We start from the raw sequence: 27,683 nt of genomic DNA, 5'->3' as shown, positions 1-27,683 counted from the left end.
CTCTGCCTCTGCAGCTATCATCCGGGCGCCCAAGACACTGCCTGGTGCCACTCAGCTGACACCAGCTGTCGGAAAAGCGGAACTTGCTGAAGGGACCTTTGCCCCTAACCAGCATGGCCACCCTCGGGCTTCAAACTGAGGGCGGCAGAATGAGAGTCACGTGAGACGAATTCCGTTCTTTTATTGGCTTTCTCTCCTGGAAGGGCGGGATACAATGGCCCAGCGGGGGCCGCCTTAAAGGGCCCGCCGCTAAGTCTTCCAGAGCTCCACCCCCGGGGCTGGGCGGGGCCGGCGTGCGGAGGCCGCGTCCGGGGGAGCCGTGGTGACCGCCGCCGGCTGTGACGGCAGCCGGAGGGGTTTAACCGCGGAGTCGGCGGGCGGGAGAGCGCGAAGAGCGCGCGCTCGAGCCCGGCTCAGCCGACGGGGGCGCACGGGGACGCGCGGGCTCCGGCGCGGGGATGGAGGACGCCGTGGCCGGGCCCCGGCTCCGGGCGGCGGCCGAAGCGGCCGAATCGCGAGCTCAGCCGCGGGTGACGCTGCGGCCCTTCGCGCAGTTCTCGGGGGAGGCCGAGGCCGACGAGGGCGGCGGCGACTGGAGCTTCATCGACTGCGAGATGGAGGAGGTGGACCTGCAGGACCTGCCCAGCGCCACCATCGCCTGCCACCTGGACCCGCGCGTGTTCGTGGACGGCCTGTGCCGGGTGAGGGCCGGGCCGGGCGGGCCGTCGGGGGGAGGGCAGACACTTGTTGCCCGGAGGAGGAGGCGCGGGTAGCGGCGCCCAGGTCCCGGCCGGCTCGGGGCAGCCTCTCCAGCCCGGGCCGCTGTCAGGGCCGAGAGGCGACCCCCCCGGCCGCCCTGCCACGGTCCGCTCCTGGCCGGGCGGGGGCGGGGGCGCGCTCCCCGAGGGTCCTGGGTCCCCGAGCACCTGCCGGGCCGCGCGCACACCGGGCGCAGGGTCTCAGCGCCTCGCCTTAGACCGTGGCTGGTCACCGCCTCCTAGGGACGCCCGTGACCCCGGGTGTCTACTCGGTGGGGATAGTAGGGTGGGGGACATGAAGTAAGGGACAGTCAGGGATGAACTGGCACCTGGAGTGGTCGGCAGCTCACACTGCCACCCCGGGGCAAGTACCGTCGCTCTGCACTTATTCCTTTGGGGAAGGGGCTCCCCCTCATTCATAGGGAGCAGGAAACAGACGTGGAGCGGCGACGTGATTCACTGTTCATAAATAGGACAACGTCTCTGCATTCCCAATCTGCACTATTGGAAGAAAAGCCAATGTTTGGGTGAGAATCTTCGGTTGCTCATTATCCTGTGGCTGGCCAGTTTTGGTCGAATGGTGTTGTGGGGGGAAGGGACCCATGCTCTAGGCCTTCAGAATAGGAATCTTGCCCCAGAATGGATAACATGCCACCGTCAGGACACTCAGTATGTGCAGAGCTGGGTTGTTTGTTTTTTGTTTTTCGTTTTTTGTTTTTGGTTTTGGTTTTGGTTTTTTTGATTTTTAAATCTATCCAATTTAGAAACTTAGGAGGCTGAGGGGGCAGGTATGAGTAATCGACGGTGGTGGCGGGGAGGAGGCATTTATTTCAAATCTGCAATTAGTGTGCAGAATAAAATTTGGAAAACGTAGGCATTGCAGAATAAAGCCTGTCTTTGAGAGATATGCCTCATGAGGAGAGCAGCTGTCAAAAAAAGTGATGCTTTCCATGCTTGGCTCTGAGTCTGCCTATACTGGCAATGAACTTGTAGCTGAAGGCTGCTGCCAAGAGGAACACCACTGTGGAACAGAGAATGGCCTGCTCGCGTCCCATTTATTGGTAATTTCTATGCCCATCCACTTTCAGAAAGGATTTACATCGGCTGTGGGCTTAGGGGAGCTCCATGCATGCTTTCTAAAGCAACAATTGTCATAAATGCAAGGTCTCGCTCATCTTTTTCTAAAACCTTTTCTCTTCTCAACGCCAAGGTCTAGCCAGCATATCAAGTCTCTTTCCTAGGGGTCTGAGGCTGTCTTTTTAATGGATCAGGTCAGGTCGTGTAAGGTTGTGCTTATTTACTTGGGTGTCTAGCGATTCCTAGTTTTATGGTCTTTCCAGAAAGTGCAGGGGACATTCCTGAAATTGCTTTGTATGAAATTTTGTCCCCTTTGCTAACTGTTCATTTTAAGAAATGGTTGAGACTCTGCTTGGGCCAGGCACTGTTCTAGGCTCTGAGGGACAGCAGTGAATGGAATCGCGACCCTGCCTCCGGGGCTGGCCTTTCTGTTGTGGGGCAGCAGACTGTCAACGAGTATTAAACATGTCAGGAGGTCATTGTGCTATAGGAAAAAAGTAAGATGGAGGCGATGGGGGAGGAGGAACCGGATGTCTGGGAGGGGAGGGAGATTGTTTTACATCAGATGATCAGGGAAGAGCTTTCTGACAAGGTGGTGGTTTGAGCAGAGACTGAGGGCTTAGCATTCAGTCCTTTATTTATTCTTTTGCTGTGTACTGAATGCTTCTTATGTCCCAGGCACTGGTCTAGGCCCATGGGGAAGAGCGGTGAACACGGTGAACTTCCTGCTTATGTTCTAGTGGTTGAAGTGGGGGCGGGTCAGATAACTGAGAAAAATAAGTGAACGAGGTAATTTCGGATTAGTGGAGACCAGTACAGTAGAGAACGTAATGTAGGATAATATGCTAGAGAGTGACCAAGGAGAGGACAGGGGCTGAGTCCTACCAGTCCTAACAGGGACACCGTGGTGGTTCGAATTGGGGATGAACTGGGGCAGGACTAAGGGAGACAGCTGGGGTGGGGACGGGTGTTGGATGGACGGGAGGAGGCCACACTGCCAAGTCCAAGACCCAGGAGAGCAGCTGGTGGCCCGGCCAGAGCTGCGGGAGTGAAGGGATGTGGGATCAGGATGCTACAGCAGGGAGTGGCAGGGCGGAAATACCCCACTCACCCTGGCTTTCTGGTCTCATTGGTGGAAACCAGCTGGCAGCCAGGAGGCCAAGGAGCCCAAGTAGTTGCAGTCCATAGGTGGGGTCAGCCTTCCAGAGCCCAGAGAAGGGTGTGGGGAGGGTCAGTGTAGGCAGAGAGGACATGCAGAGAGGGGCCAGCACGCGGCCGCTCTAGAGTGAATGGCTCCGGAAGGTCCCTAGGCACAGCTTGCACTTGGCTGGCAGAAAGAAGCTCCTTGCGTGGATTTGTGTGGCCGCCATCCAGGCAGAGGGCGCAGAAGGGAACAGCAAAGCCAGAAGTTCTAGGGAGATGGTGAACTGACTGTATTCAGAGGGTGTGAAGGGCGCCTCTTGGCCGAGTGAGAGATGGTAGGGGGGTGGCTGAGGTTAGACACAGCTGGGGAATGGTTCCATGGGGGGCCTTGGTGGCCCTGAGAGGGATTGGGATGTTACTCTAACAGCTAGCAGAGTGGAGAAGGTCTCTTGGGGACGGAGGGTGGCTGATCAAGAGAGGAAGCAAGGAGACCCCTTTGTTAGCTCTCGCCCTTTGTTGTCTAGGGGAGCTATGAAGGTGTTTGAATTTGGGTGGGGGCATTGTCTGGAGCTTGTGGGGAGGGGGCAGGCGAGCTTTGTGCAGTGTTGCTCGCACATCCCTAAGCTCCCCCTAAGGTGTCCGATAATCGGTGAAGACACAGCATTCACTGGGCTGAAGGAGGCCCAGGCCCTGAAAGCAAAGAGCTCTGCCACCAGGGACAGTGAGAGGAGAAATCACTGTGTGGGGGTGGGGGGGGAGGCTTATGGTGAGCCTTCCAGTAGAAAGAATGTCTCCTGCAGCTAAAATCACCCCTCTAGGGGTGATTACTTATTACTTTCGAGGCCGTTCTCCCTCAAGCGGCCCGATCCCTCCTTTGGATATTGAAATGAACATATCCTTCTGCTTCTGGTCAGTGTCGCCTTACCCGAGTGGGCAGACGGCTCCCTGCGTCCCCCTCCTCTGAGGTCGCTGTGCTGGGGGGCTGGCCATGCCCTCTCCTGAACCAGTCCCTCGGAGGGTCACCTGGAGGAGTGCCCATTAGCCTGGTAGGGCCGCTAGAACCACATACCACGGACTGCGGGGGCATATGGAAGGGACGCACGTTTCTCACCGCTCTGGAAGCCGGTGTGGTCAGCAATGGTCCTCTCCTGGGCTGCGGACCTCTCACTCTGTCCTGCTTGGGTAGAAGGGATGGGGGAGCTGGGGTTGGGGGGCCTCTCCCCCGTCGTGACCCCCTAAAGGCCTTTCCCCCTCATACCATTACCTTCAGGGGTTAGGATGTCAACCTGTGAATTTGGGGGGAACACAGACATCCAGACCATGCAGAGGGTATGAAGGAAAAAGACTGTGCCAACTTCTTTCCCAGTGCTCCTCTTACTCTCTAACCATAGTCCTGATAGAAATTGATCTAAACCACCAATTCGTTTGGGAATTTATGTCAGAAGCCGTTTTCTAACCATAACACTTAGGTCTGATAGGTAAAGCTTGTCGTTGTTAGCCTGGTCATCGTCAGTGCTGTAAAAAATTTATAATAAATGTGTTCATTAAATGCTTATCTAAAAAACACCTGAAACTGTACCATCAGCTTCAAGCAATATTACTAGAGAGTTCACATCATTATAAATGAATGAAAAGTTTTCAAAAGATTATTTTCAAGGGGCGCCTGGGTGGCTCAGTGGGTTAAGCATCTGCTTTTGGCTCAGGTCGAGATCCCAGGGTCCTGGGGTCGAGCCCTGCATCAGGCTGTCTGCTCAGCAGGGAGCCTGCCTCCCCCTCTCTCTCTGCCTGCCTCTCTGCCTACTTGTGATCTCTCTCTGTCAAATAAATAAATAAAATATATATATTTTTAAAAGATTATTTTCAAGCACCTGGGTGGCTAAGTCAGTTAAGTGTCTGACTCTTGATTTTGGCTCAGGTCATGATCTCAGGGTCCCGAGACAGAGTACTGGGTCATGTTCCATGCTGGGCGTGGAGCCTGCTTAAGATTCTTTCCCTCTTGGGGCGCCTGGGTGGCTCAGTGGGTTAAGCCTCTGCCTTCAGCTCAGGTCATGATCTCAGGGTCCTGGGATCGAGCCCCACATTGGGCTCTCTGCTCAGCAGGGAGCCTGCTTCTCCCTCTCTCTGTCTGCCTCTCTGCCTCCTTGTGATCTCTCTCTCTCTCTTTCTGTGTCAAATAAATAAAAATATTCTCTCCCTCTCCCTCTGCCCTTCCCACCCCCTCTCTCCCTCTCTGAAAAAAAAAAAGAAAAGATTATTTTCAACTGTACAAATATTAACTAGCATATCCCATTACTGTTCTCTTTTTGCAAGACTTTTTTTTTTTTTTTCTGAGAAAGCAAAACAGGGCTTTGAACCAGTGACCACATGTGCTTGGGCTTGTTGGCCATGGTCATTGGTTCCCTAGAAGAATGCTTATTCAGTCCTTATCAAGCTAAGCAGACACTTGGTTCTCACGTAATATGCTGTGAGTTTGCAGACAGCGAGTACGGTTGCATAGGGTAATAGACGCGAATGCTGCTTTTCTTTTTTCTTTTTTCTTTTTCTTTTCTTTTCTTTTTTTTTTTTTTTTGAATGCTGCTTTTCTTGTTGTCGGAAACACGAATGCATATTTGGCTGACGGAGCTTTGCCCGAAGGCTAAGTCAGAAAATGTGAATCATCAGAACATTTACTCTTCTCTAGTGAATAAACTCACCTTCCTTAAGACAAATGCCCACTTCGGACCTGTGACATAGACATGCTTTTCTTTCAGTAGCAGAAATATTCTGAGAGCCATAAAAGGAGTTTGAGCAGCGGCTTTGAATTCGTTGTATCCGAGAAGACCCCAAGCCCTGTCGCACCTTAGCTGTCCGGGAGAGTCCCATGGGAGACTTAAAATCATCCCGACCCCGGGCCACCCTGACCAACTGCAGTCTTGGGCTGGGAACCGCCTGGAAAGAGTTGTCTGAAAAGCTCCCCGAGGTGACTCTAATTGAGAGTCGAGGTTGAGGACCCTTGTGCTACCTGGGAGGGGTTTTCACCTGACCAGAGCCCTTGTTGTGCCGGGAAAATATTGAATAATTGGTCATTGGGTTCCATTTTGAGCCAGATCTGTGTCTTGGTTTCCTTGAGTCTAAAATAGCATGAGGCTCCTGGTCCGGTGCCTCCCTCCTCTGAGTGGTGTTTGACCTTGTAGTTGGAAGGCTGGATGATTGGCTGTCAGCCTTGGAGCCCGCGCCTCTGGGAGGCGACACAGGAGATAAGAGCGTGGACTTGAACATGGGGTTGCCTCCCGGGGCCTTCGTCCCCACCCTCTTCAGCAGGTGCTCAGTCTGTATGTAGCCAAATGGCAGGTCCCGGACGGGCCCCCTCCAGACTTGTGCCTTGGTAGACAAGACATCATCCAGTAGTAACTGATGATGAGATGTTTTTCAGGTCCAGGCGAGCAAGGCCGGTATGCACTGTGGGGTCTCACAAGGCTGTAGGTACTTGGCGGCGTTTCTGCCTGTTCCTGTTCCAAGTCAGTCTGTGGCCGCGGGTTGGATAACGTGACATTCCAGCAGATCGGTAGCAATTGGGGTCGACATTGGTATAAAATCCGGGCGCTTTCAGGCCTTTTCACCATTCGCTCTCGCGTCCTAGGTATGTGCTTTCTCCAACTTAAACTATGCCTAAAATTGCCCCTGAAGCCCCCTGAAGAGTAGAGAGGCCAGAAACCAATATGGGATGGTTTAATTTATTTGGAAGTTTCCAGAATGTCGCATGTTCAAAAAACAAAAAACAAAACACCTGTGTGTTATATATGTGCGAAGTTTATTTGACGATTTATCTACAATTTCCCTAATTTTAGAATTTCTGACTCTAACATAAATCAAATGAGTCTTTATATCCCTGAGGCTCCTTCGATCCCTCCCCGTCACCCCCCACGCGAGCGAGCGTGTGGCTTCCTTTTAACTCCATCCTGCACCACCAGGCACCGCTCACAGCGTTTTTCCTCAGCAGCAGTAGCTTCAAATGTCATTGCCCCAAGACATTACATCAGGGAACAAAAAACAAATCTGCTTTGCGATAGAACAGACAGCGAGAGCAGAGGCTGTGAGACGCTGACTCCTGGGTTCAGATTTCAGGCTGTATCTTCCACGCTTCCCTTTTAAAAAGTGTAGTCAGATGGTCGAGTCCACGGCCCGCATTTGTGTCGTTTGAGGGGGCCCGTTGGCCCTGGTTTGAGACGGCAGGACTCCTGGGAAGTATCAGGCGCTGGCACTCAGCAGTGTGTGTGCTGGTGGGGGGGGCAGTGGCAGAGACAGACCCCTGGGCGAGCACGTCTATGCACCATTGTCAGGACCCACGTCAAGGGCTGTGGGATTCTGCCAGTCCTTGGAAAGACAATTCAGTGGTGAGGGAGAATTTTTTTTTTCTTTCGTAAATACTAATCACCACTCAAAAATGTGGGGACGCGGACAGTGAATGACGGTGTTGTGTGCTCTGAGCCTGGACAGGCTATTCCTCCGCAAGAGGAAGTAAAAATAGCTCTTGCACCCTCGTGGGGCGAAACAGATACGCTTTTTTAAGACATAACATTGGGAAAATATTAATTACCTTGACTCCGAGGTTGATGTTGGGAAAGGGTTGGCTTCGCATGTAGATGTCAGTCAGTATAGAAGCCCTTTGCTGTATTTGATTTGGTTGGCACTGAGTGTTTTATTTTTAACCTCAGAAGATTTAATTGGGGTTCGTCGGCTCACGTGGCTCGTCCAAGTGTAACAGCTAAGGTGTGGATCTTCAGCACCCCCGTCCCACACACGTCTACACTGGGAGGCTGAGGAAGTTTTTTGTTCCCTGTGCCTTAGTTTCCCTGCCTGTCAAGTGGGGGTGTGACAGCACGTACATATTACGATGCGCATCAAGTGCTTCTCACTGACTAGGACAGAGTAAATGCACGACATCGTTAGTGTACTAGTTATCCCCTGCTGAGCCCCAAACTAACTCAAAGGTTAGTAGTTTATTATTTTCTGTGTTATGTTAGTCACCATACAGTACAGCATTAGTTTCTGATGTAGTGTTCGTGGTTCGTTGTTTGTGTATGACGCCCAGTGCTCCTGCAGTCCGTGCCCTCCACCATACCCACCCTCAGGGCTCACCCATCCCCCCAACCCCTCCCCTCTGAAATCACCAGTTTGTTTCCTGGAGTCCACAGTCTCTCCTGGTTCGTCCCCCCCTCTGATTTCTCTCCCTTCATTTTTCCCTTCCTTCTCCTAATGTCCTCCATGCTGTTCCTTATGTTCCACAGGTAAGTGAAACCATATGATCATTGACTTTCTCTCTTTGACTTATTTCACTCAGCATCATCTCCTCCAGTCCCATCCATGTTGATAGAAAAGCTTAGTAGTATGGGGCGCCTGGGTGGCTCAGTGGGTTAAGCCGCTGCTTTCGGCTCAGGTCATGATCTCGGAGTCCTGGGATCGAGTCCCACATCGGGCTCTCTGCTCAGCAGGGAGCCTGCTTCCTCCTCTCTGCCTGCCTCTCTGCCTGCTTGTGATCTCTCTCTGTCAAATAAATAAATAAAATCTTTAAAAAAAAAAAAAAAAGAAAAAAAAAAAGAAAAGCTTAGTAGTTGAAAGCGGGAAACACTATGCTCCCCAGCATCTGAGGATCAGGAATGCAGGGATGGCTGAGCCCAGCGCCTCTCTCCTGCCCTCCTCGGTCAAGCATGGGCTGCAGCCCCATCCGAGGGCTGGCTGGAGGAGCCTGTGCCTCCAGGCTCACTCACGGGGTTGCGGGAGAGGCAGGAGGACTGCATTTCTGCGGGGCTGTGGGGCTGAGGTCCTGCCCCGCGGGGTGGCCACTGGCTGGAGGTTTCCCAGCTGCCGGGAACTCTCTGTAGGGCAACTCTTGACCTGGTCGCTGGCTTCCCTCCACACAAGTGAGGAAGGATGTGTGAGAGGCATGGGATGCACATGCTTTTGGGACCGGGATCTCAGAGGGAGATCCTAACCCCTTGGGCTCCATTCAGGAAAAGTGAGGCATCCAGGCTGACCACACGGGACGGGGGGCATACATTACAACAGGACCCCAGGAGGTGGTCCCCGGGGCCATCCCAGGCCGCTGGCCACAGGAGCTATGTATTAGTCCATTTTTTTCTTTATAAACTTTTTTGACTTCCTGGGGCAGCTGACAGAAATGTTTATTAAGGTACCTTATTTTCGAATCTGGTTTTTTTTTTGCCTAAACCCTAGAGAAGTTTTATCTCCCACAGTTTTAGACCATAAAACTGTCCTAAATGTCCACTACCTACCTCAATGATAGATAGGGTTATTAAGTTTCTAAAGGACAAAAAGCTGTTAACTACTACATTTCTGAAGGAAGAGCTTGGGAAATTAGATCCATTTACTTTGGGAAGAGCCGGTATTTTTCCTTTTGATACTAATTTCAGCAGGTGCGGTATGAAACTCCCACGAGAGGGCCTGGTCAACGCCACAGAACAGGAATTTGAGGTTGGCCTGAATTCCGATTTAAGAGATGAAAATGTTAACTTAATTCAGAGTGCCGAGTCTGGATTTTTTTTTCACTCAGTGTAACATAACTTGTTTCCCCCCCCCCCCCTTGATATTTCTTGTTCAAGTTTCTGCTTTATGTTAAAGACAATAAAGTAGTTCCCAGTCATTAATGTGAAGGATCTTTTTCTTTTCATCCTCTTACGAGGACTCTATGCAATAGCTACTCTTACGGTCCCCATTCCACAGATGTGGAAACGGAGGCCAGCAGAGGCAAAGGAGCCGGCCCCAGGTCACAGAGCCAGGAAGCGCCGGTCCTGGGATTCAGACCACGTTTTAACCAGTTCCGGAGCCTGCGCGGTCATCGTCTTGCCATGTGCAGTAATGCCCATGAATTTTTCATATCTTTCACATCTTACTGAAACCCCAGGGCAGCTCTGTGAAGAAAGTATTTTTATCCACAGGAAGCTGAGGTCCAGATGAGTTACAGCTCTATTCTCGCAGCCATTTATTTATGCTTAGCGGATGTAGCTGAGTGCTGGCGGTACCTGGGTGACAGCCCTGGCCATATTCTGGGGCTCGGACAGAAGGCAGGGCCGGGGCACAGGTGCCGGCTAGCCCTGGACTGGAATCCGGACTCCATCGCTTCACTCACTCACTCATTCGTCCGTTCATTCACGCACTCATTCATTCATTCATCCACTCATTCATCCACTCATTCATTCAACAAATATTTACTGCGTGCCTTTTCTGAACGCTGTGCTGGTTGTAGGACCAATCACGAGATCCCTGGGTGAGTCTGTCACACCCTTCCTGGCACCCCCAGCCTCCTGGGTTGCAGAAGGAAGACAGCTGCCCCTCCCCCATGGTCATGGTGAAGTCAGCACGAGGGGGCTCGTGGTGAGTGACACCATCCCTCCCTTCCTGGGGCAAAGACACGAAATTGCATTTTTAAGTTGTGTTTGTTATGGTAAATATAACCAGGAAGCTTGGGAGATCCAGAGAAAACCACAGGTCCTTGGGCCAGTTACTCAGCCAGATCTCCGTTGCTTTGTCTCCAAAGCGAGCAGGTGGAGTTGGATCACGGGCTCTCCCAACCACAGGGCTCTGCACTGTTCCGTCAGGGAACATGGTCCATTCGCCCCTTGCTCCCGGGCATCCCCCACGTGTTAAATCAGACTTTCCCGAGTTGGAAGTTGCTCCAGAAGAGAATTTCTCTAGCGTGAATCCAGTTCTGTTCCACCGACTTTCCAGCCTTCCACCTGTAGGGCAGACAGAACTTGACCTCTGCCCATCCTGGGTTTTCAGCTGTGGCTAACAAAAAGATTAACACGAGAAAAACAGACAGCTATTAAAGTGCACGGTGCACATCACAAGGGAGGAACCTCAGCGAGTCCGAGGTTCGGTCTCAATAATCAGCGAGATTATAAATCCTCTTGAACAAAGAACAGCACGTTTGTAGAGGAAGGACAGGGCAGAGAAAAGCCGTCTCGGGCTTCCAAGTGCAGGAAGGTAAATATGTGGGAGGAAGCTAATGGAGTAAGATTGTTTGCAGATTCCTCTGGTGCCTTCTGTAGGCTGAGAGGAGTTGGGAGTCCTCTGCAGTAAAAGGAGAATTTATTTCCTGCCTTTAGGCAGAAAAAGGGGAAGAAGATAGTTTTCTCTGCCTTGTGCTTTAAATTGCCTTCAGCTCAAAATAACTTTTATGTCAAAGAGGGGTATTTTGGGGTGACATTCTGGTTCCTTCACACCCGTACTCCTGCCTCCTGTCCTGTACCGGTCAGTGGGAGGCCTATCTGCTAGTTTGGAGCTGGAGAGGAGGCACATGTGTAATTTCTGGAAATTTCTGTAGAGCTGATCTGGAAAGAAACCTGTGTCAGAGAGCGTTTCACTGACTACAACCTCGATTCTGTCCCGTGAGTATTCGAGAGTTTGCCAAAGAGAGCCTCCCAAGGCCAGCACACTCCTATGAAATGTTTCTTAAAAAGTCTCTTATTTACTGGGGGCTTTTCCAAATCCCCTAATGGCTGTTACTTATTGATAAGGCGACAGTATGTCCCATTTGCATGTCTGATTTATGCCTGTCATCCTGGGAAAGTTATAGTAATACCCCCTGTGACCCTGAAGTTTAGATGATAAATTATATAATCAGTAATTCATACAATTAATGATGATCCCCCTATTTATTTAGTACCACTTGTGCCAAATATTTTATTTTACCCTCATTTAATCCTTCTTACAGCCTTCTAAGAGAAATGCCATATGTGCTTATTTTATGTCCCCATGGCATATGTCCCCATGGCAACGGGGCATCTGACTGTGGGCACAGAACCAGGGCACGAAGGGCCCTGAGGCACACACCTTGCATTTCTCCAAGGAGGAATCAAGGCTCAGAGAGGGGATGATGCGTCTCAGGGGTGCTCTCTGGATATCGGCTTATGCTAGGTCTCCCTACCCCCTGCCCGCTGGTTTTTTATACTGCTCATCTAATTGTCTGCAAAATAATATCCTCCCCACCCCTCCTAGAAGAACCCAGAGCCTGCAAATAATGAGGAGGACAGCGAGAGTCAAGTCAGCCAGGACAGGCAAAACTGTCCCAGTGTCACCAATAGGGGGCTATGACACAGAGAGGCAGAGAGAGCTTTGCTCCAGCGCTGATCCCACGCTGTTCAAAATACCAGCTGGCCACCAGGGGGCAGTAACCTCGCGCACGTTCTGTGGTGGAGCCTGTTGACTTGGGCTTTAATTCAGGCACAGAAAGTGCATTTTCAGCAGGAAGAAGTCAACGCCTGTGCTGCCAAAAAAACTATTTAAAGATAAGTTCGTAGTCGAAACTTTCAGGTGGAAATACACCTCTGTCTCCCATAGAAGACGGAGGTTGTGGGAGAACGACCTGAGGAGCCCCTGCCTTGCTGGGGGCGACACCACCACCTTCAGAACAGGAAACACACAGGGATGGGTTCACCCGCAGCAATGGTCTTCCCGCTCCAACCACGCCTGGTCCCAGTCTGTGACTTCCTCTGCCCCATGCTCTGATTTGCAATTTATTGGAACTATGACTCAAATTGCTGGCATAAAGAAATACAAAAGGAACTCACTCAGATGAAACAAACACTATTTCAGAGATAATGGGGGTTTCCTGAGCTGGTTACTACATAGACTATTTATTTATTTATTTATTTATTTATTAAGAGAGAGAGACTCTTAAGCAGGCTCCAACCATAGTGCTAAGCCCAAAGCAGGGCTTGATCTAAGGACCCTGAGATCATGACCAGAGCCAAAATCAAGAGTCAGACACTTAACTGACTGAGCCACCCAGGTGCCCCTACATAGACTACTTGTAATAGGTAAAGCAGTTAGGTCCCCATAACTGCATGGTGGGAAGTGTCACATGGGAGACCCTGTCCTAGAATGATTCCAGAATTATCTACTACTCAGGCCATGTGGTGACAGTGTTCTGCGCTGGAGTGGGGATTCTTGGGAACTCAGGTGGGTCTTGGCTGTACCCACAAGCTTGTGCCCTAAGCTGCAGATCTTGGACGGTGGTAGAGACCACCTCAGTTCTGGGTCAGCAATATATAGACCCTTTTGCGACCCGTAAAGACAGACCACCCATGAGAAAAGTCTGCTTGGTTACCTACAGTCGATGAACGGCCCGGAAGCCCCTTGTGGGTGTCTGACAACAGCATCAGGGTCAGGGTGTATCTGCATCTTTCTGTCTAGCAGAGCGAAATCTAAGGTGTAGCCTTCCGGCTCATCTGCCTATTCATCCCAACAGAATATTTCCGGAACGTTTTCATTTTTCAAGTCGATTCTGCATCTGTGTATTTCTTTGAAGTGGTCAATAAATTTGCAGACCCAACACTTGCACCCTGATTTGCTCTGTTTTGTCAAATATTTATTCTTGATGTATATTGGGAAATACCGTTAATCAACAGGATACCTCGGAACCTCCCCATTTTGAATACGCCAGTTCTGTAGAGCAAGCTGGGAAAAGTGACCTAGTCCTTAGCATGGCGAGTGGCCCTAGACTGGGGCGTGAGCGAGGTGGGGGGGGGGGTGGCAGGTGGGGAGCCTGTCTGCTGGGGGACGACTCCCTGCCCTTGCCCACCAGAGAGGGCTGTTGCACAGGGGGCAGAATGGAACATTCTGTGCTGCGTGAACAGCCTGGAATGAAGCTGTACCACTGCTCCCCCCAACCCCTGCTTCCCCATCCCCCCACCTCCCCCCGCCACCCCTCCCCCCGCCATGGCAGAGATTCTGGGTTTCCTCCTCAATCTGTTGTAAGGGGGACAAGGTGGTGCGTTCACTTTCCCGGATGCTATTGAGGCTCAAACACAGCATGGCGGTATCTGGGATAGCATCTGATGGCAGGAGAGACTCGAAATATGTGTGTGGTCTTTATCAAGGACCCCGTTTTAACAGCAGTGAATGCATCATTAGATGATGTTGTATATTGGGTTGCCATTTAATTTTTGTTTGTTCACTTACTTCCTTTTCATTTATTTCCTTTTCCTCCTTCCCCTTCTCCCCCGGATAGCCTGAGGGGCCTCTTGGCTGAATCACCTATGGGCGGGTTCCTCTGCTGCTTATCATTCATCTTACTTCTATGGCTCGGCTGAGAGTGGGAATGTGCCTGTCCTCCCCCTAAGTGCCTGCCCTCTTCTATGGACAGATACCGCCCTTGCTTTGGCCCCGTGCATGGTAAAAGGTATTATGACATTGAAGTGAGGAGGGCGAGTCCCCAAAACCACGTCAGCCAGAATTCACAGCCCAGCTCTCTCGGCAATCACTGTGTGACCTTGGGCGAGTAGTTTTCTGTGCTTTGGTGTCTGTTTTTAAACTGGTAATCAAAGTACCCGCCTCATAGGGTTGTAAACATAGGGGATAAGGGCAGGCCGCCCCAAAATGTGCCACTTTGTCATGCTGGTTATTTTAAATAGAAGTTACATAAAAGCCAGCCTGTGCAGGAAGGACATTCCTACCCTCCTCTGTCCCCCTGAGAGCAGGAAATAAGCGTCCCTGCGGAAGGTACCTCCCTGTACAAGGAGGTGAAGAGACAGCCTTATCACCAGAAATAAATTCAGGCCCAGGAGAGCTATATAAATAACCTTGTTACTTTTTACTCGCTTACTGCCCCAGCCCAAATTCCGATTAGAATTCCTTACTAATTGAAGCCCCCAAAGTTAAGTCTTCTTTGTCCTGTCATTTCCTTATGGATTTATTGTCTCTTTGTCTAAAAAGCATAAAAATTGTCTGCCTTGGTCATTTCCTTTTTCTTTTCTTTTTTTTTTTTAAAGATTTCATTTGTTTATTTGACAGAGACCACAAGTAGGCAGAGCGGCAGGCAGAGAGAGAGAGGAGGAAGCAGGCTCCCCGTGGAGCAGAGAGCCCGATGTGGGGTGTGGGGTTGGATCCCAGGACCCTGGGATCATGACCCGAGCCAAAGGCAGAGGCAAAAATGGGTTTATACAGAAATAACAGAATTGCAATCCCAGATAAGCAAGGGATGCCAAAACTACAGGCAAGTCTGGTGAATAAAGCAGAGGAATGCTCTTTTATAGAAGAAAGGGGGAGTTGAGAGGGTTGTGTAAACAAAAAAACTCCATTGCTTGAGCTGGGAGTTCAAGTGTAGTGGCTTCTCATTGGCTAGGCTGTGACCATCTCTCATTGGCTGAGCTGTTGCTGGGAGAGGAGAAAACCCTTCTTCCTCCTGTGGGGTGATAAATTAGTATCCTGGTACCTCTCCCTGCAATTGACAAGAGGTAGGGTGTTAGCTCCCCCTACTTTTGGCTTCCCATCTTAGTGAGGCTTTCCTTTATTAATTTCCACAAAATAAATCGCTAACAATAATGCCAGGCTCCAATAAGTGTTTGATACTTATTAGCAATCTCATTAAAATTATTAAAATGCAAATATTAAAGTGTCTGTTGCTCACTGCTATTTACCCTGTGCCTATGACAGTGCCTGTCACATAGCGGACACTTGATAAATACTAAGTGCAGCAGTGGAAGTAAAACACATACAAATGAAAGTATTGCTCTTTTAAGTCCATTAAATATTAAGCCTTATTTTCCCAGGAGTTTCCCACACATGTGAGCACATGTATGAAATTAACAGACTGAGGTGTGGCTAAACGTAGCAAGATGTGTCATACCAGAATACTAAAATGGCTTGTCATCACTTTTAAATGCTGAGATAAAGCATGTTTTCACAGGAAATGAGCTCTGCTACAAAGCTGAAAACAAACCTAAGAAACTATAAACACTTGGTAAAGATAAATCGCAAATAAGACAATGGATGTAAAAACCATTAACTCTAAAGCATAAAATTATTAGTGCTAATGATAAGAAATGTTAGCCTTCCTGGCACAATTTAAAAAAAAAATCTGTGATTGAAAAATAAACAGCGTGTTTGCTGGGGGGCTTTACCTCTCTCTTGCCCTCAATCTCTTCTTCCTTCTTCCCCTCTTCTCCTTCCCTCTGTGCATTCTCTTTCATTGCTCCTAGAATGCCTTTGAGGAGACACACAAACATCTTTTCAGAAATTCCTTGTCATCTGCTAGGTGTCCATTTACGGCACCAGCCAGCCTCTAGCACCCTGGATAGAAGGTGTCTGCTCATTCCTTGCCAAATCTTGTCCCTAAGAAGGCAAAATCAGCTTGTGATCTTATCTCTGAAGGCTGCCCTGGTTTCCATTAGATCGTGCCAGGAAAGATGACCTTCTGCGATGAAATGCATGCTGTCTGCTTAGTACTCAGTGACCTGCTGTGCTTTTAATTAAATGAACCAGTCTTTAAAAACTTGATCGTTATCCCCACAGCAGCATGTCACCCACCGGTCTGCCCCCAGTTCTAGTAATTCCAGATGATTACATCATAGGGCGGCACCAGTGGGGACCCAGGGTTGGGCTTTAGCACTGTGGGATCTGGGCTTATTCTTCTTAGAGCCAGTTCTCTGGTCTAGGATAACTCACCCCTTATCCTTCTAGCCAGAGAGCACAGCTATTATAAGCTGGCTTTAGCAAAGAGTTTACATACCATTGTGTTAGGTCCACAGTGTGCTGGTGGAACGGTATTTAATGGCATTAAGGAGAACTTTCTGAAGAGCACAACTCATAATAAGTACATTTGCCGAGTGCCAACCATGGGTTATTACATTTATCTAGATTGCTGTTTGCTTTGAAGAGTAATTCATTCTAAAAGTAATATTTGGGAGACGCCTGGGTGGCTCAGTCAGTTGGGCGTCTGCCTTCGGCTCAGTCATGATCTCAGGGTCCTAGAATCAAGCTGGTGTCCGGCTCCCTGCTCAGCAGGGAGTCTGCTTCTCCCCCTCCCTCCGCCTCTCCCCCAGCTCATGCTTTCTCTCTCTCTCTCTCATAAATAAATAAAATCTTTTAGAATAAATAAATGTAACATTTCATTGTAAAAATGAATAAAAATGTTTCCTAAAAATTCCCCATCCTATTCTCTCAACCTGTTTCTTAGAAATAGCCTCTCTGAGTTTTATGTGTACTGTTTCATGCATGTTCTATGCATGTGATAAACATGTATGTGGTATATATAAAGAGATAAATGCAACTAAATATCTGCCATACATATATATTTCTGTAGTATAATACCATACACACTCTTTAGCCACTTATCCCTTTAAAATATTTTGGATATCTTTCCAATAACTCTGTGCATTCCTTTTGATGACTACACGGAATTTCATTATAAAAATGTAATATTTAACCGGCAATTTCTTCTAATAGACATTTAGGTTGTTTTCTAGGTTTTTTTTCACCATTATAAACATTATTGCCAGCAGCTCCTTATACATATATCTTTGTTGACTTCTGTACACACGTACGGGAGTTACATTTCTAGAAGTAGGATTTCTGAATTAGATGGAATACTGAGTGTACATATTGAGAGATACTGCCAATTTGCTCTCCAAAATGTTTATACAAATATATATTACCCCCTGCATAAAACTTCCTCTTTCCCCACATTCTCACCAACAAAGGGCATTACAAATCCTTTTGGATCATTGCCAAGATCATTCAGAGACAAAAAATAGTACCTCTTTGTTTGAATTTGTTTTTCCTTGATTTGGAACAAGGCCAACCATCTTTTATGGTTATTGATCATTTGTTGATTTTTTGTTTGTTTGTTTTTTGTTTTGTGGTTGTTGTTCCTGTAAATTGATGGTTTATATCTCTTGCTCCTTTTCTGGTACATTTCTGGACTGAGGAATCTAAGAATTTTTTGTGAATTAAAGGAATTGGTATTTTATTATGTATATTCTCCCAGTTTGCCATTTGACTTTATGTGGTTTTATCCCATAGGAATTTTTACTCTTTTTATTTGCAGTAAAGATGTAAAATTATGCCTTTTGGTCTTCTGGGTTTGTCTCATGTCTATAGAGTCCTTTCCTTAACCAAGATGTATAGATGTATAGAATGTTTTTTATTTCTTCTAGGACTTTTATGTCTTATTTTTGATGTTTGCCTTTAATTCATTGGGTAAATTTGGTATAAGGAGTAAGGTAGGTTTCTGGTTTTATTTTTTGCATGTTACCTCTGAGTTCCAAATCCTACAGATTCGAAATACACTCAGGTGGCCAAATATACTGGATTCAGGGCTCTGCTCTGGATCTTTTTGTCCATTTCGAAACCAGTTTTGTGCTACTGTACTGACTGTGGCCTTACGTGGTAACCTTATTTAACCGTCCACGCGTATATTCCCCTCCATTCTTCTTTTCAGTATTTATTTTCCTGGCCAATTTCATTTGCTTATTCTTCTCCGTAACCTTTAGAAGCACTCACTCTGTCACATTTAAACCGTCTCTATCCCTTGCAAATAACAACCTAAGAAATGCATCAACCAAACCTGTTGGTGTTTTGTGGGATTGCTTTGGGTTTATAGTTACTTAGGGAATATTGGCATTTTTGAATATTATGTTTTGATAATGTTCTACTTATTTGGGCCATCTTTATGCCACCAGTATATACCACTGTCTTCATATAGATCCTATCATTTCTGCTTTGTATTCATGTTTTAGATTCTTGGGTATACATATTTTTTATGTCAACTTAAGAAATGCGTTAAGATATGAGCTCACTTTTCCTATTATACTGACTTTCACTTTCATATAAAGAAAATTCTTGTTTCTATGTGTTAACTTTGCAACCACCCACCGTGCTAAAGCTTCTTACAGTTTCTAAGAGGGGTTCAATTGGTTCTTTTGCATTTTCCAGGTATAAAATCATCTCATCTGTAAATAGTGATGGTTTGCTGTCTTTTCTACAACACTTGTGTTTTATTCCCTTACCCACATGGTGCTTGAACAGAAATTATATGGTGCCAGATGGCATCCTTATCTTGTATCCAACTTCTAAGGGGAACATACTCTTTTTTTTTTTTTTTACCATTTTTTACCATTTTTACCTTGGTGTGGCGGTATGGTATTTTAACTTACCTGCACGTATCTTTAACAAATACCTTCCTGTTCTAGACCTGGTTGCACACAGAAAACACACCCAGCGCTCTTGTTGAAGTAAATTCTAACCTCTCACTCAGTTCTCCTTTTCAAGAAGTGACCTGAAGGATGGTCTCTGAACCGTATGTTTCCGCCCAGTCTTGACCCTGCCCAAGGGAACTTGGCATTGATGGGAAGGTTCTTTAATCTGTGTGGCTCAGTACGGCCACCACTGAGCATTTGAAATGTGGTGGAGATGACCAAGGACTGAACGTTTCATTTGTTTTCACTTTATTTACCGTAAATGGTCACATGTTACGGAGTGCTTACAATGTGGCTGGCGCTACCGAGGAAGGGGATTTCTTATTTTAAGTTGGAGTCACTTTAATTGAAAAAGCTACACGTGGCTAATGGCCACAGAATCAGGCAGCATCGTTCTGCCTTCATATCATGCAAGATACTCTAGAACTCTAGAAACTACCGAGTGGGCCCTCAGTGTGCTTGGAGAGGTTGAGATTGGCCCTAAATCACACGCAAGTTCACGACTAACCTTCAGTGAGATGCCCAGCTCCTTGTTCTCGAGCTTGTCCCACAATCCCTGACCCTCCCCCTTGCTCCTCACTTCCTGTTTCCCTCCTTGAAGGAACAACCATGTCTAGGTATGCAGACCAACAAGCAGTCAGTAAATATACCTTGGCACCCCTGATGTTGTCCCCTGGTGGGTTGACCTTGGGGCCTGTGCTGTTGGTGAGTTTCAGCTGAGCTTCCTTGCTCTGCTCCTCCAGGGGAACGGGGCATGCAGCTGGCCTGGAGCCTGTCCCCTGACCATCCGGGGCCTGTCCCGTGGCCTCTGCAGGTAGGGCTGGGCACTCTGTTCCAGCCTCCTCGGGAAGTGCCAGTACTGTGCCCTTTGGGTCCAAATGCATTTTCTAGTCTTTTTCCTACAAGATGGTGGACATCCGCTCCTCCAGCAAGACGGCAGCGTTGCTCCTTCCCCCATGACTAATCTAGACCTGAAGGGAACGCCTGTCTGGTGAGCTGGAGAGCTGAAGAAGAGTACAAAGAAAGGACAGCCGGGGCGCCAGGGTGGCTCAGTCAGTTAAATGTCTGACTCTTGATTTCAGCTCAGGTCATGATCTCAGGGGTATGGGATGGAGCCCCATGTGGGGCTCTGTGCTCAGCAGGGAGTCTGCTTGAGATTTTTCTCCCTCTGCCCCTCCTCCCACTTGCTCCCAGGTGTCCTCTCTCTCTCTCTTAAAAAAAAAAAAAAAGCAGAACCTCCAGAAAGGCCCTGGACCTGGGGCTCCAGCATAGGGTTGGGTGTCCCCATAGTGAAGAAACCATGGCAGTGTTCACGAGTCACTTGGAACGTCCCGACTTCAGCCAATCCTGCCCCTCTTACCCTGGGGCTTTCCTGGGCAGTCCCCTGGGGCCACAGCTGGCCTTCTCCTTGACTTTCCCTTACTGCCAGCCAGCCATCCCCGTGAAACAGGAGTGACCTCGTCCAGAGAACGCTCTGCTCTTTCTGGGCCAGCAGAAGACCCTGCACTCCCAACTGGAGTCACTGGTCAGAGTGCCCGCTGCCTCCTCAGCCGCTCACTCGCAGCGTGACTGTGGGCAACTCGCTCACCCTCTCTGTGCTCGCCCTTTCTGGGCCTTGGCTTGCTGGCCTGGAAGATGGAAATGGCCACCTCGTGGGTAGGGCCGCAGCAAAGACAAAGACGACCTGAGTCCGTAGCTGGAAAGTGCTCCGAGGGCCTGGGTCCCCAGGAGGCCCCCAGGTGTTAGCTCTCCACACAGGTGAGCACTCTGCCTGCTCCGAGGGCAGGTGACCCCAGGCCCCATCCAGCCCCGCCCCTCAGTGAGCGCTCTCCAGGCAGCCATACTGGGGTGCGTACTGGGGTGCGGGGCCTGGGTATGTGCATATGACTGCACCGGGGCCCCCCAGGGAGTCCTCTTGCTGGGTTGGATCACGTGTGTGTCTCGGCTTGGCAGAGTGACAGCTGGCAGCAGCTGGGTCCCAGGGCCCTTGGGGCAGCTTGTCCAGCACCCATGACCCTCCAGGAGCTCTCAGGACACGGGGTCACAGGTGCATCTGGTCCAGGCCATGGGTTGGTTTGGGGAGTGATGCCTTCCCAGCGGCCTGGTGTGGGGCACGCCTGCCTGAGCCTGTTTGTGAGTTGGGGAGTCAGCTCTCAGGTCGGAAGAGGACCCGCTTCCGGGGAGGGAGCGAACCCCAGCGTTTCCATCTCTGTGCATGGGTTTCCGTGGTGGCCAAGACGCCCGGGCCCACCTGCAGAGTCTAGCCTTCGGGACCCATTCCCCAGACCCTGGCATTTCTGATGAGTAGACGGGCTGTGTCCACTCTTAGCAGAGTTGGTAGTTTGCTAAAAGGTCGGACTCGGCTTGATCAGAGCACGGAATTACTAGGATTCTATTCTTTCTGCCCAGTCGCTCCTTTTCTTTTTTTTTTTTCCCCACGGGCGAGAGCCTTGGAGTACTTCCTTAGAGCTTAGAAACTCGGTGATTCTCCTCCCTGACCCGTGACCCTCTTTCGCGGCCTCCCAGCGCATCCAGGGAAGGGACAGTGGCTGTGGGGACCCTTCCCCGGCCTCTCACTCGGCACCTCCTATGTGCCCGTCCCCACAGCACGTGGATCACCTGTGTGCACTCAAGGAAGTGCTGAGCGTTTGGGCTGTGCAGGCACATTGTACCTTCTTAGAATCGTGGGTGCGTTTAGTCCTCGCGCAGGCTCTGTGAGTGAAAAGCTGCTGTCCTTTCCCTTTTATGGACTGAGTCACCGAGGCACTCCAAGGTGAAGTCACCGTCACCGGCTCCGTGTTGCAGAGCTGACGTGGGGGAGGTGTGCGGGTGGGGGAGCCCCAGCTGTTCTATCCCAGGGCCCAAGTCCTTAACCGCTGCCCAGTGCTGCCTCTGCAGCATCTTTCAGTCTGATGCCAGCATCCTTGTGAGGTCCACACTGTTGCGCTGTCATTCCATGAAGCCTGGAGAGGTCCTCTGTAGGGGCCCAGGCCAGCTCAGGGCCCCCCCAGGGCAGCCCCCCCAGGTCTTGGCTCTGAGCACTGCTGTTCCCCGTGCACCCAGCTGCCCATCCATCCCTCTTTGCCGTCGGAGCCCCTGGACTCTGCCTTGGCCACAAGGACACCCATCATCGTGGCAACCATTGGCAACCGACAGACTCTAGGGGCCTCGAGGCTCCTCTTCAGGAAACAGTCTCTGCAACATCATTCTGTCTTCCCACATGCTTATTTCCTGGTCCTGTTTCCTCTGGACAGTTCATATTCTTTACCTGATGCAGTGATTGGACTGTTTATGTTAGGTAGGTCTAGTTTCCTAAGGGCCAGGGCAGAAGTTCCTCTAATCTTACCAATAAATATATAACATTTTGGTACCTTTTTGGTGTTGCAGGAATTCTGAAATCATCAATCACCTATCGTGCCGAACAAGAGCATAAGAAAGCAGATGTCCCCCACCACCCACCCTACAGCCCCAGAACAGAAAACAAATGTAAACCAGTGGTTCTTTTCCTACAGGTCGTAGATTTATAAGTCTTCCTGGGGCGGTGGTCACCCAGGGCATAAGCCACTCTTGTATCTGTACACCTGCTCCTTGATGGCGGGACTGTACCTGGTTCGCCTTGTATCCCGATCTGAGACCTAGTGTGCAACGACCTTCTATCAGGGTCTGTCCAGGGAATGGCAGTGAGCAGCTCACATGTATTTGGTGGGAAGGGAAACCCAGGCACCCAGAACCTAGTCCAGAACTTTCATGAAAACAATGCCCACAGCAGTTTTCTAATGTTTTCTAGACCTATTACTAAACCTGTTTGCTGTTCTGGAATCTGTGTGTATCCCTTGTCTGTGCTTACCTCGGCAGCTGGAGGGCTCCTAGCCCCACCACATAACCCATGGGGACTCAGTGCCTCTGTCACTGGGAGGCTCAGTGTCCTCACCTAGAAAACGGGTATGGTTGTTGCATTTCAGGCTGCCTCATGCTCCCTCCCCGGCCTAAGAGAGAGACCGAGTGCGCTCATCATACAGGAGCCCTTCCCATTCTTAGGACGTGCAGAAGATAGCAGACATGCTCGCTTGGTTAGTATCCCTTTGGAACGTCTCTAAGGGAAGCTCGTGACTCAGGACGGCACCTCAGCCCGCGTCATAAGCCAAATCTTTCTCATAACTATTCAGTTATTTTAGAACTGGTGACGAGGCAGTTAGAGGGTCAGCCGAGGGATGGTGAGCTTCACATGTGTGAAACTCGGTGGGGCCATGGCTGGCAGTTACGGGCAAGCTTGTGCTTGATGGGTTGGGAGCTCATTGGTATTGTCAGAAGACACGGAACTGCCCGTATCTGAGCATTTTCCACGTAAAGACATCGGTGCTTCACTGTTAGGCCTCTGTCCGTGACTGGGTTTCCCATTTAAGACCATCTCCGTAATGAAAACAAGATTGAGAGCATCCTATGAAGTCCCAGTGTATACGAATGGGGGTCCGGTTTTAGTGTCATCTTCATGAGGGAGGATTTGGCTCGTTTTGGAGTGAGGGCCACCGGCGTTTCTCTGATGGCGTCCAGTGTTGGCTCGTAGCCGTGCTCGTGGGTCTTCCGTGTCTGGGCCCCACCTCTGTGTCTCTCTGTTCCCATTCATACCCCATTCTCACGTTCCCCTGGAGCTCCAGGGAAGCCAAGCCATTGAGGCTTTCCTGTAATCAAGCCATTGAGGCTTTCCTGTAATTGTGAATCGACGTCTCCATATTAATCACTAGAGTATATACAAGTTATATAGAAAAATCTGGTCAGGGACAGATGGCCTCAGCAACAAGACAAGCTTTGTTTTGTTATGTTTTCACGGAATCAGAAGACACAAGTAAGAGATGACGGGCTTCTGTTCCCTTTTTAAGGCCGCTTATAGCAACGTAGGCCCTTGATAAATGGTTCACTTCTTAGAGACCTTGAGTCCTGATGTGGAACAATGACAGGCACCTGGATGGCCCCAGAAAGGTGGCTTGAGCGGGAAAGGGGCTCAGGGATTTGTGTGGGTGCGTGAGGGGACAAATTGTCCCATTTTCCTGACTTGCTTCCTAATCCTCGTGCTGGGAAAACCAGACGTCCCCTTTCCTTGAACTTAATCACCTCCTCACCAGTGTTTGATTCCGTCGAGGATTTAGCAGATCTTTTCTGAGCCAATCAGAGGACAGTGTCGGCAGGTGTGGGTGTGGGTTCCGGGGTCCTCCTGAAATCCGGAAGCAGGGCTGACCGACTGCGGGAGTGGACCCAGCAGGAGAGCCCCGCCACCCAGGAGTGCGGGGAGGCTGGGCTCCGCTAAGCAGAATTTCTCCCCAGAAGGCAAGTTTAGATGCTCATGAATTGGGGTAGTGTCTTAGGTTTTCTGGCTCCCCATCATTTTTCTTCTGTCCATCTAAACCCAGACAGAGGAAGATTTGGTGGAGAGGGTGGGATCTGAAACCCTAGCGGGGTTAGGGGTAGGGAGCACTTCTTCATTACCCCTGATGGCACTTGGCAGCTGGAACCCAGGTCCTGCTGTGATTTGCTGTGTGACCGTTTGCTGTAATGCAGGATGGGGGAGCATGGGGGTGGGGGGTGTGGGGTGATGGCTCGTTCTGTGCACAAGTGTAAAGTAATAGCCATTTTGACATCAACCTGATAATCATGAGATCTGGTTTATGGGGATCTTGAATCTTTTAGATACATCAATCAATCAAATTGGAATTCAGTGGCAGTTTAAAACACCGCAGCTCTGTTTAGTCTTGCAACAGTCGTGTTTGATGCCCAGCTTTGAGTACCATCCCCTATTCACACCCTCCTCCAGGGTTTCATGCGGCTCTGGAGTTTGCAGGTTCCCTGCGGTAGCCGGCCAGCCCCCCTCCCCTGCTGCGTGTTCCATGAGGTCCCAGCCCAGGCCTTTCTGCTTGCTCTTCCCTCCTCCTGGCATAGCTTATGCCCAGAAGGTCATAGGTGACTTCCTCACCTCCTTTGGGCTGACGTCACCTTCCCAGGGAGATGGTCCATGGCCTTCTTAGTCCAGTTGTAGCCCCTCCTCTGCACTTTCTGTCCCACGCGCTAACCTATTGTCCCCCTGGGCACTTCTCACCACAGGACGCACTGCTTTTATTCATTAATTCTCCCCCATCATCGCCTTTCAGACTGCGACTGCACACAGGCTGTGGTTGGTGTCCTTTTTGTTCCCAGAGCTGTGCCCTAGTACCCAGGGGTGCCCCCCAAAATATTTATCACATGAGGGAATGAATCCTTCCCGACAAAGACTCATGCTGGCGGTGGCTGGGGAGGGTACTGGAGGTGAGGGCTGAACCCAGGTTCTCACTTGATTCCATGCTTTTCACAAGGAAATAGCTTTTATGGGTCCTGGCAGGTTTCTTTTCTGAACACTGTACAGGCATCACCTGGACGCAGATCCTAAAGGTACAGCTTGATAGGTTGTGACTAAAAAATCCTTACCATTGTCCCCCAGGTCAAGACGGAGAATGTTATTGTGCCCAGAATTTTCTAGGCCATCTGCCTCCAGTCGTTCCATGCGTTGATTGGCTGGATACACTTTATCTTTCAACAAGGGCAGAGTTTCACTTCTCCGTGAGGTTGCTGGCTTCTCAAGGGTATGAAGCATGTCTTCTCGTCTTGTGACCTTCCTTTGGTGGCCTTGTCCTCAGGGACCATCACGCATGTGAGATCAGCCCTTAGCCAGAATGGGATGTTGGCCAAAATCCAGAGTCGTGGACCCGCAGAACCCCCTGGGTTCTGGGCTGCTGACCAGGGCTGGGATGGAGGAGCCTCCTGAAGGTGGGGTGATGGGCCAGAAGAAGGTGGAGAAGTACCGGTTGAAGAGACGTGATTTAGAAAGGGGATTGAGAGCATTTTTTCTTTGGTTTCTAGCTCTTCTTCCCTTTCCGGTCAGAGCGCTGACGTTCATACCCCCTGAGGTGTGCACCTTAGACATTCTTTTCCTTCTTTACTTGTTTCTCCACCAAATATTTATTGAACTCTCCTGGCAATGTACGTAGACCCAGGAGAAAACACAGCAGCGTCTCTGCCCACCTGGAATGTCCCTTTTCCTGGGAGAGACAGATATTTGTTAAGTATATTAGTTACAGTTTGTGATTCCTATCACAAAGCAAACGGGAGCGTGACAGACACTAGCAGGAGGCACCCAGTGGGACCTTGGTTGAAAGCCTCGTGTTGGCAAAATTTACTCTTGCTTGGAGGAAGTCAGTCTGTTGTTCTACTCAGGCCTTCAGCTAATTGGATAAAGCTCCCCACATTAGCAAGAGCAACTTAAATGTTCATCTCATCCAAAAACAACCTCACAGAGGCATTCAGAGTAACGTTTGACCACGTGTCTGGGCACCATGACCCAGCCACGTGGACACATAAAATTAACCATCCCACACCGCTAATAATAGTTATCTTCATTGTTGTTTCTGTCCTGTGGTATGAATATAGCACAGTTTATTTACTTTTCTAAAGTTGATACCATTTGGATACTTTCCTGTTGTGGATAGTGTAATAATGTCTCTATAACATTCACCTACTTGTCTTTCAACATACACACGTTCACATCTCCTTGATTGTGGTGCAGTGTTCTCTTTTGTAACTCTAGCTTGCTTTACATTATTTTTGTCTGAGAATTTTATATCTACGTTTGTGAGAGACATAGGTCGATAAGTTTTCTTTCTTATAAAATCCTTGTGAGGCTGTAGGATCAAAGGTATGCTAAAATCATAAAACACATGGGAAGAGTTCCCCTTTTTGTGTCTAAGGATGAGTTTATATAAAATTGATGTAATTTCTTACTTAAATGTTTGGAAGATTCCACTGATCTGTGAGGGCCTGGAGTCTTATTCTGAGACGGTTTTTAAGTTAGAGATTCAGTTTCTTTTATAGACATAGACTCACTTGATTTCCTCTTGTCAGTTTTGTGAAGTAGCAGTTTTCTAGGAATGTTTCATATTATTTGAAATGTCAAATATATTGTAAAAAATTTATTGCATTTTATAGGCTTTTAAATATCTGTAGGACCTATGGTGATGTCTCCTTTTTCAACTCTAACAATGACAACTTGTGCTTTCTTTCCCTTATCTTCATCTGTCTTGTCAGAGGTTTATTGAATCTATTAGGGCTTTTAAAGAGTCAACACTTGATTTTTAATTTTTTTTCTATTGTAGATTTATTTTCTCTTTCAATATTTTCTACTCTTTTTCCCCTCTTCTGCTTTCTTTGACTTATATTTTGTTCTGTTTTCTTGCTTTTTGAGATTAATATGAAATCATTGATTTTTAGTCTTCTCCAATGTATGCCTGCCTATAAGGCTATAAGTTTCCTTCTAGTGGGATGCCTGGGTGGCTCAGTGGGTTAAAGCTTCTGCCTTTAGCTCAGGTCATGATCCCAGGGTCCTGGGATCAAGCCCCACATCGAGCCCCACATTGGGCTCCTGCTTAGCAGGGAGCCTGCTTCCTCCTCTCTCTATCTGCCTGCCTCTTTTCCTGCTTGTGATCTCTGTCTGTCAAATAAATAAATAAAATCTTTTTTAAAAAAATTTCCCTTTACCTATGGCTTTCGGCTTTTGTTGCATCTTACAAGTTTGGCATGTCATATCTTTATTACTTTTTACTTCCAGATATATTCTGATGCCCATTGTAATTTCTTCTTTGGCCTGTGGATTATTTATAAGTGCACTGCTTTGTTTACAAATATTTGGGGGATATTCTAATATCTGTTA

General features: G+C 49.0%; 1 protein-coding gene across 1 annotated transcript in view; it reads left to right on the top strand.

Annotated features, from left to right (window-relative positions):
* The first annotated feature begins 300 nt into the window (after positions 1 to 300).
* Positions 301 to 27,683, top strand: part of RCAN1 (regulator of calcineurin 1) — a 94,606-nt gene continuing 67,223 nt past the window's right edge. The window contains exon 1 of the mRNA XM_059392303.1: positions 301 to 701. Coding sequence (XP_059248286.1) covers positions 459 to 701 — 243 coding nt within the window. The 5' untranslated portion in view covers positions 301 to 458. The remainder of the gene's footprint in view (positions 702 to 27,683) is intronic.

This window comes from Mustela nigripes, chromosome 2, assembly GCF_022355385.1.
Source record: "Mustela nigripes isolate SB6536 chromosome 2, MUSNIG.SB6536, whole genome shotgun sequence".
Classification (NCBI taxonomy): Eukaryota; Metazoa; Chordata; class Mammalia; order Carnivora; family Mustelidae; genus Mustela; species Mustela nigripes.
Note: the sequence above shows the minus strand (reverse complement) of the source record. Positions and strands in the feature narration are given on the sequence as shown.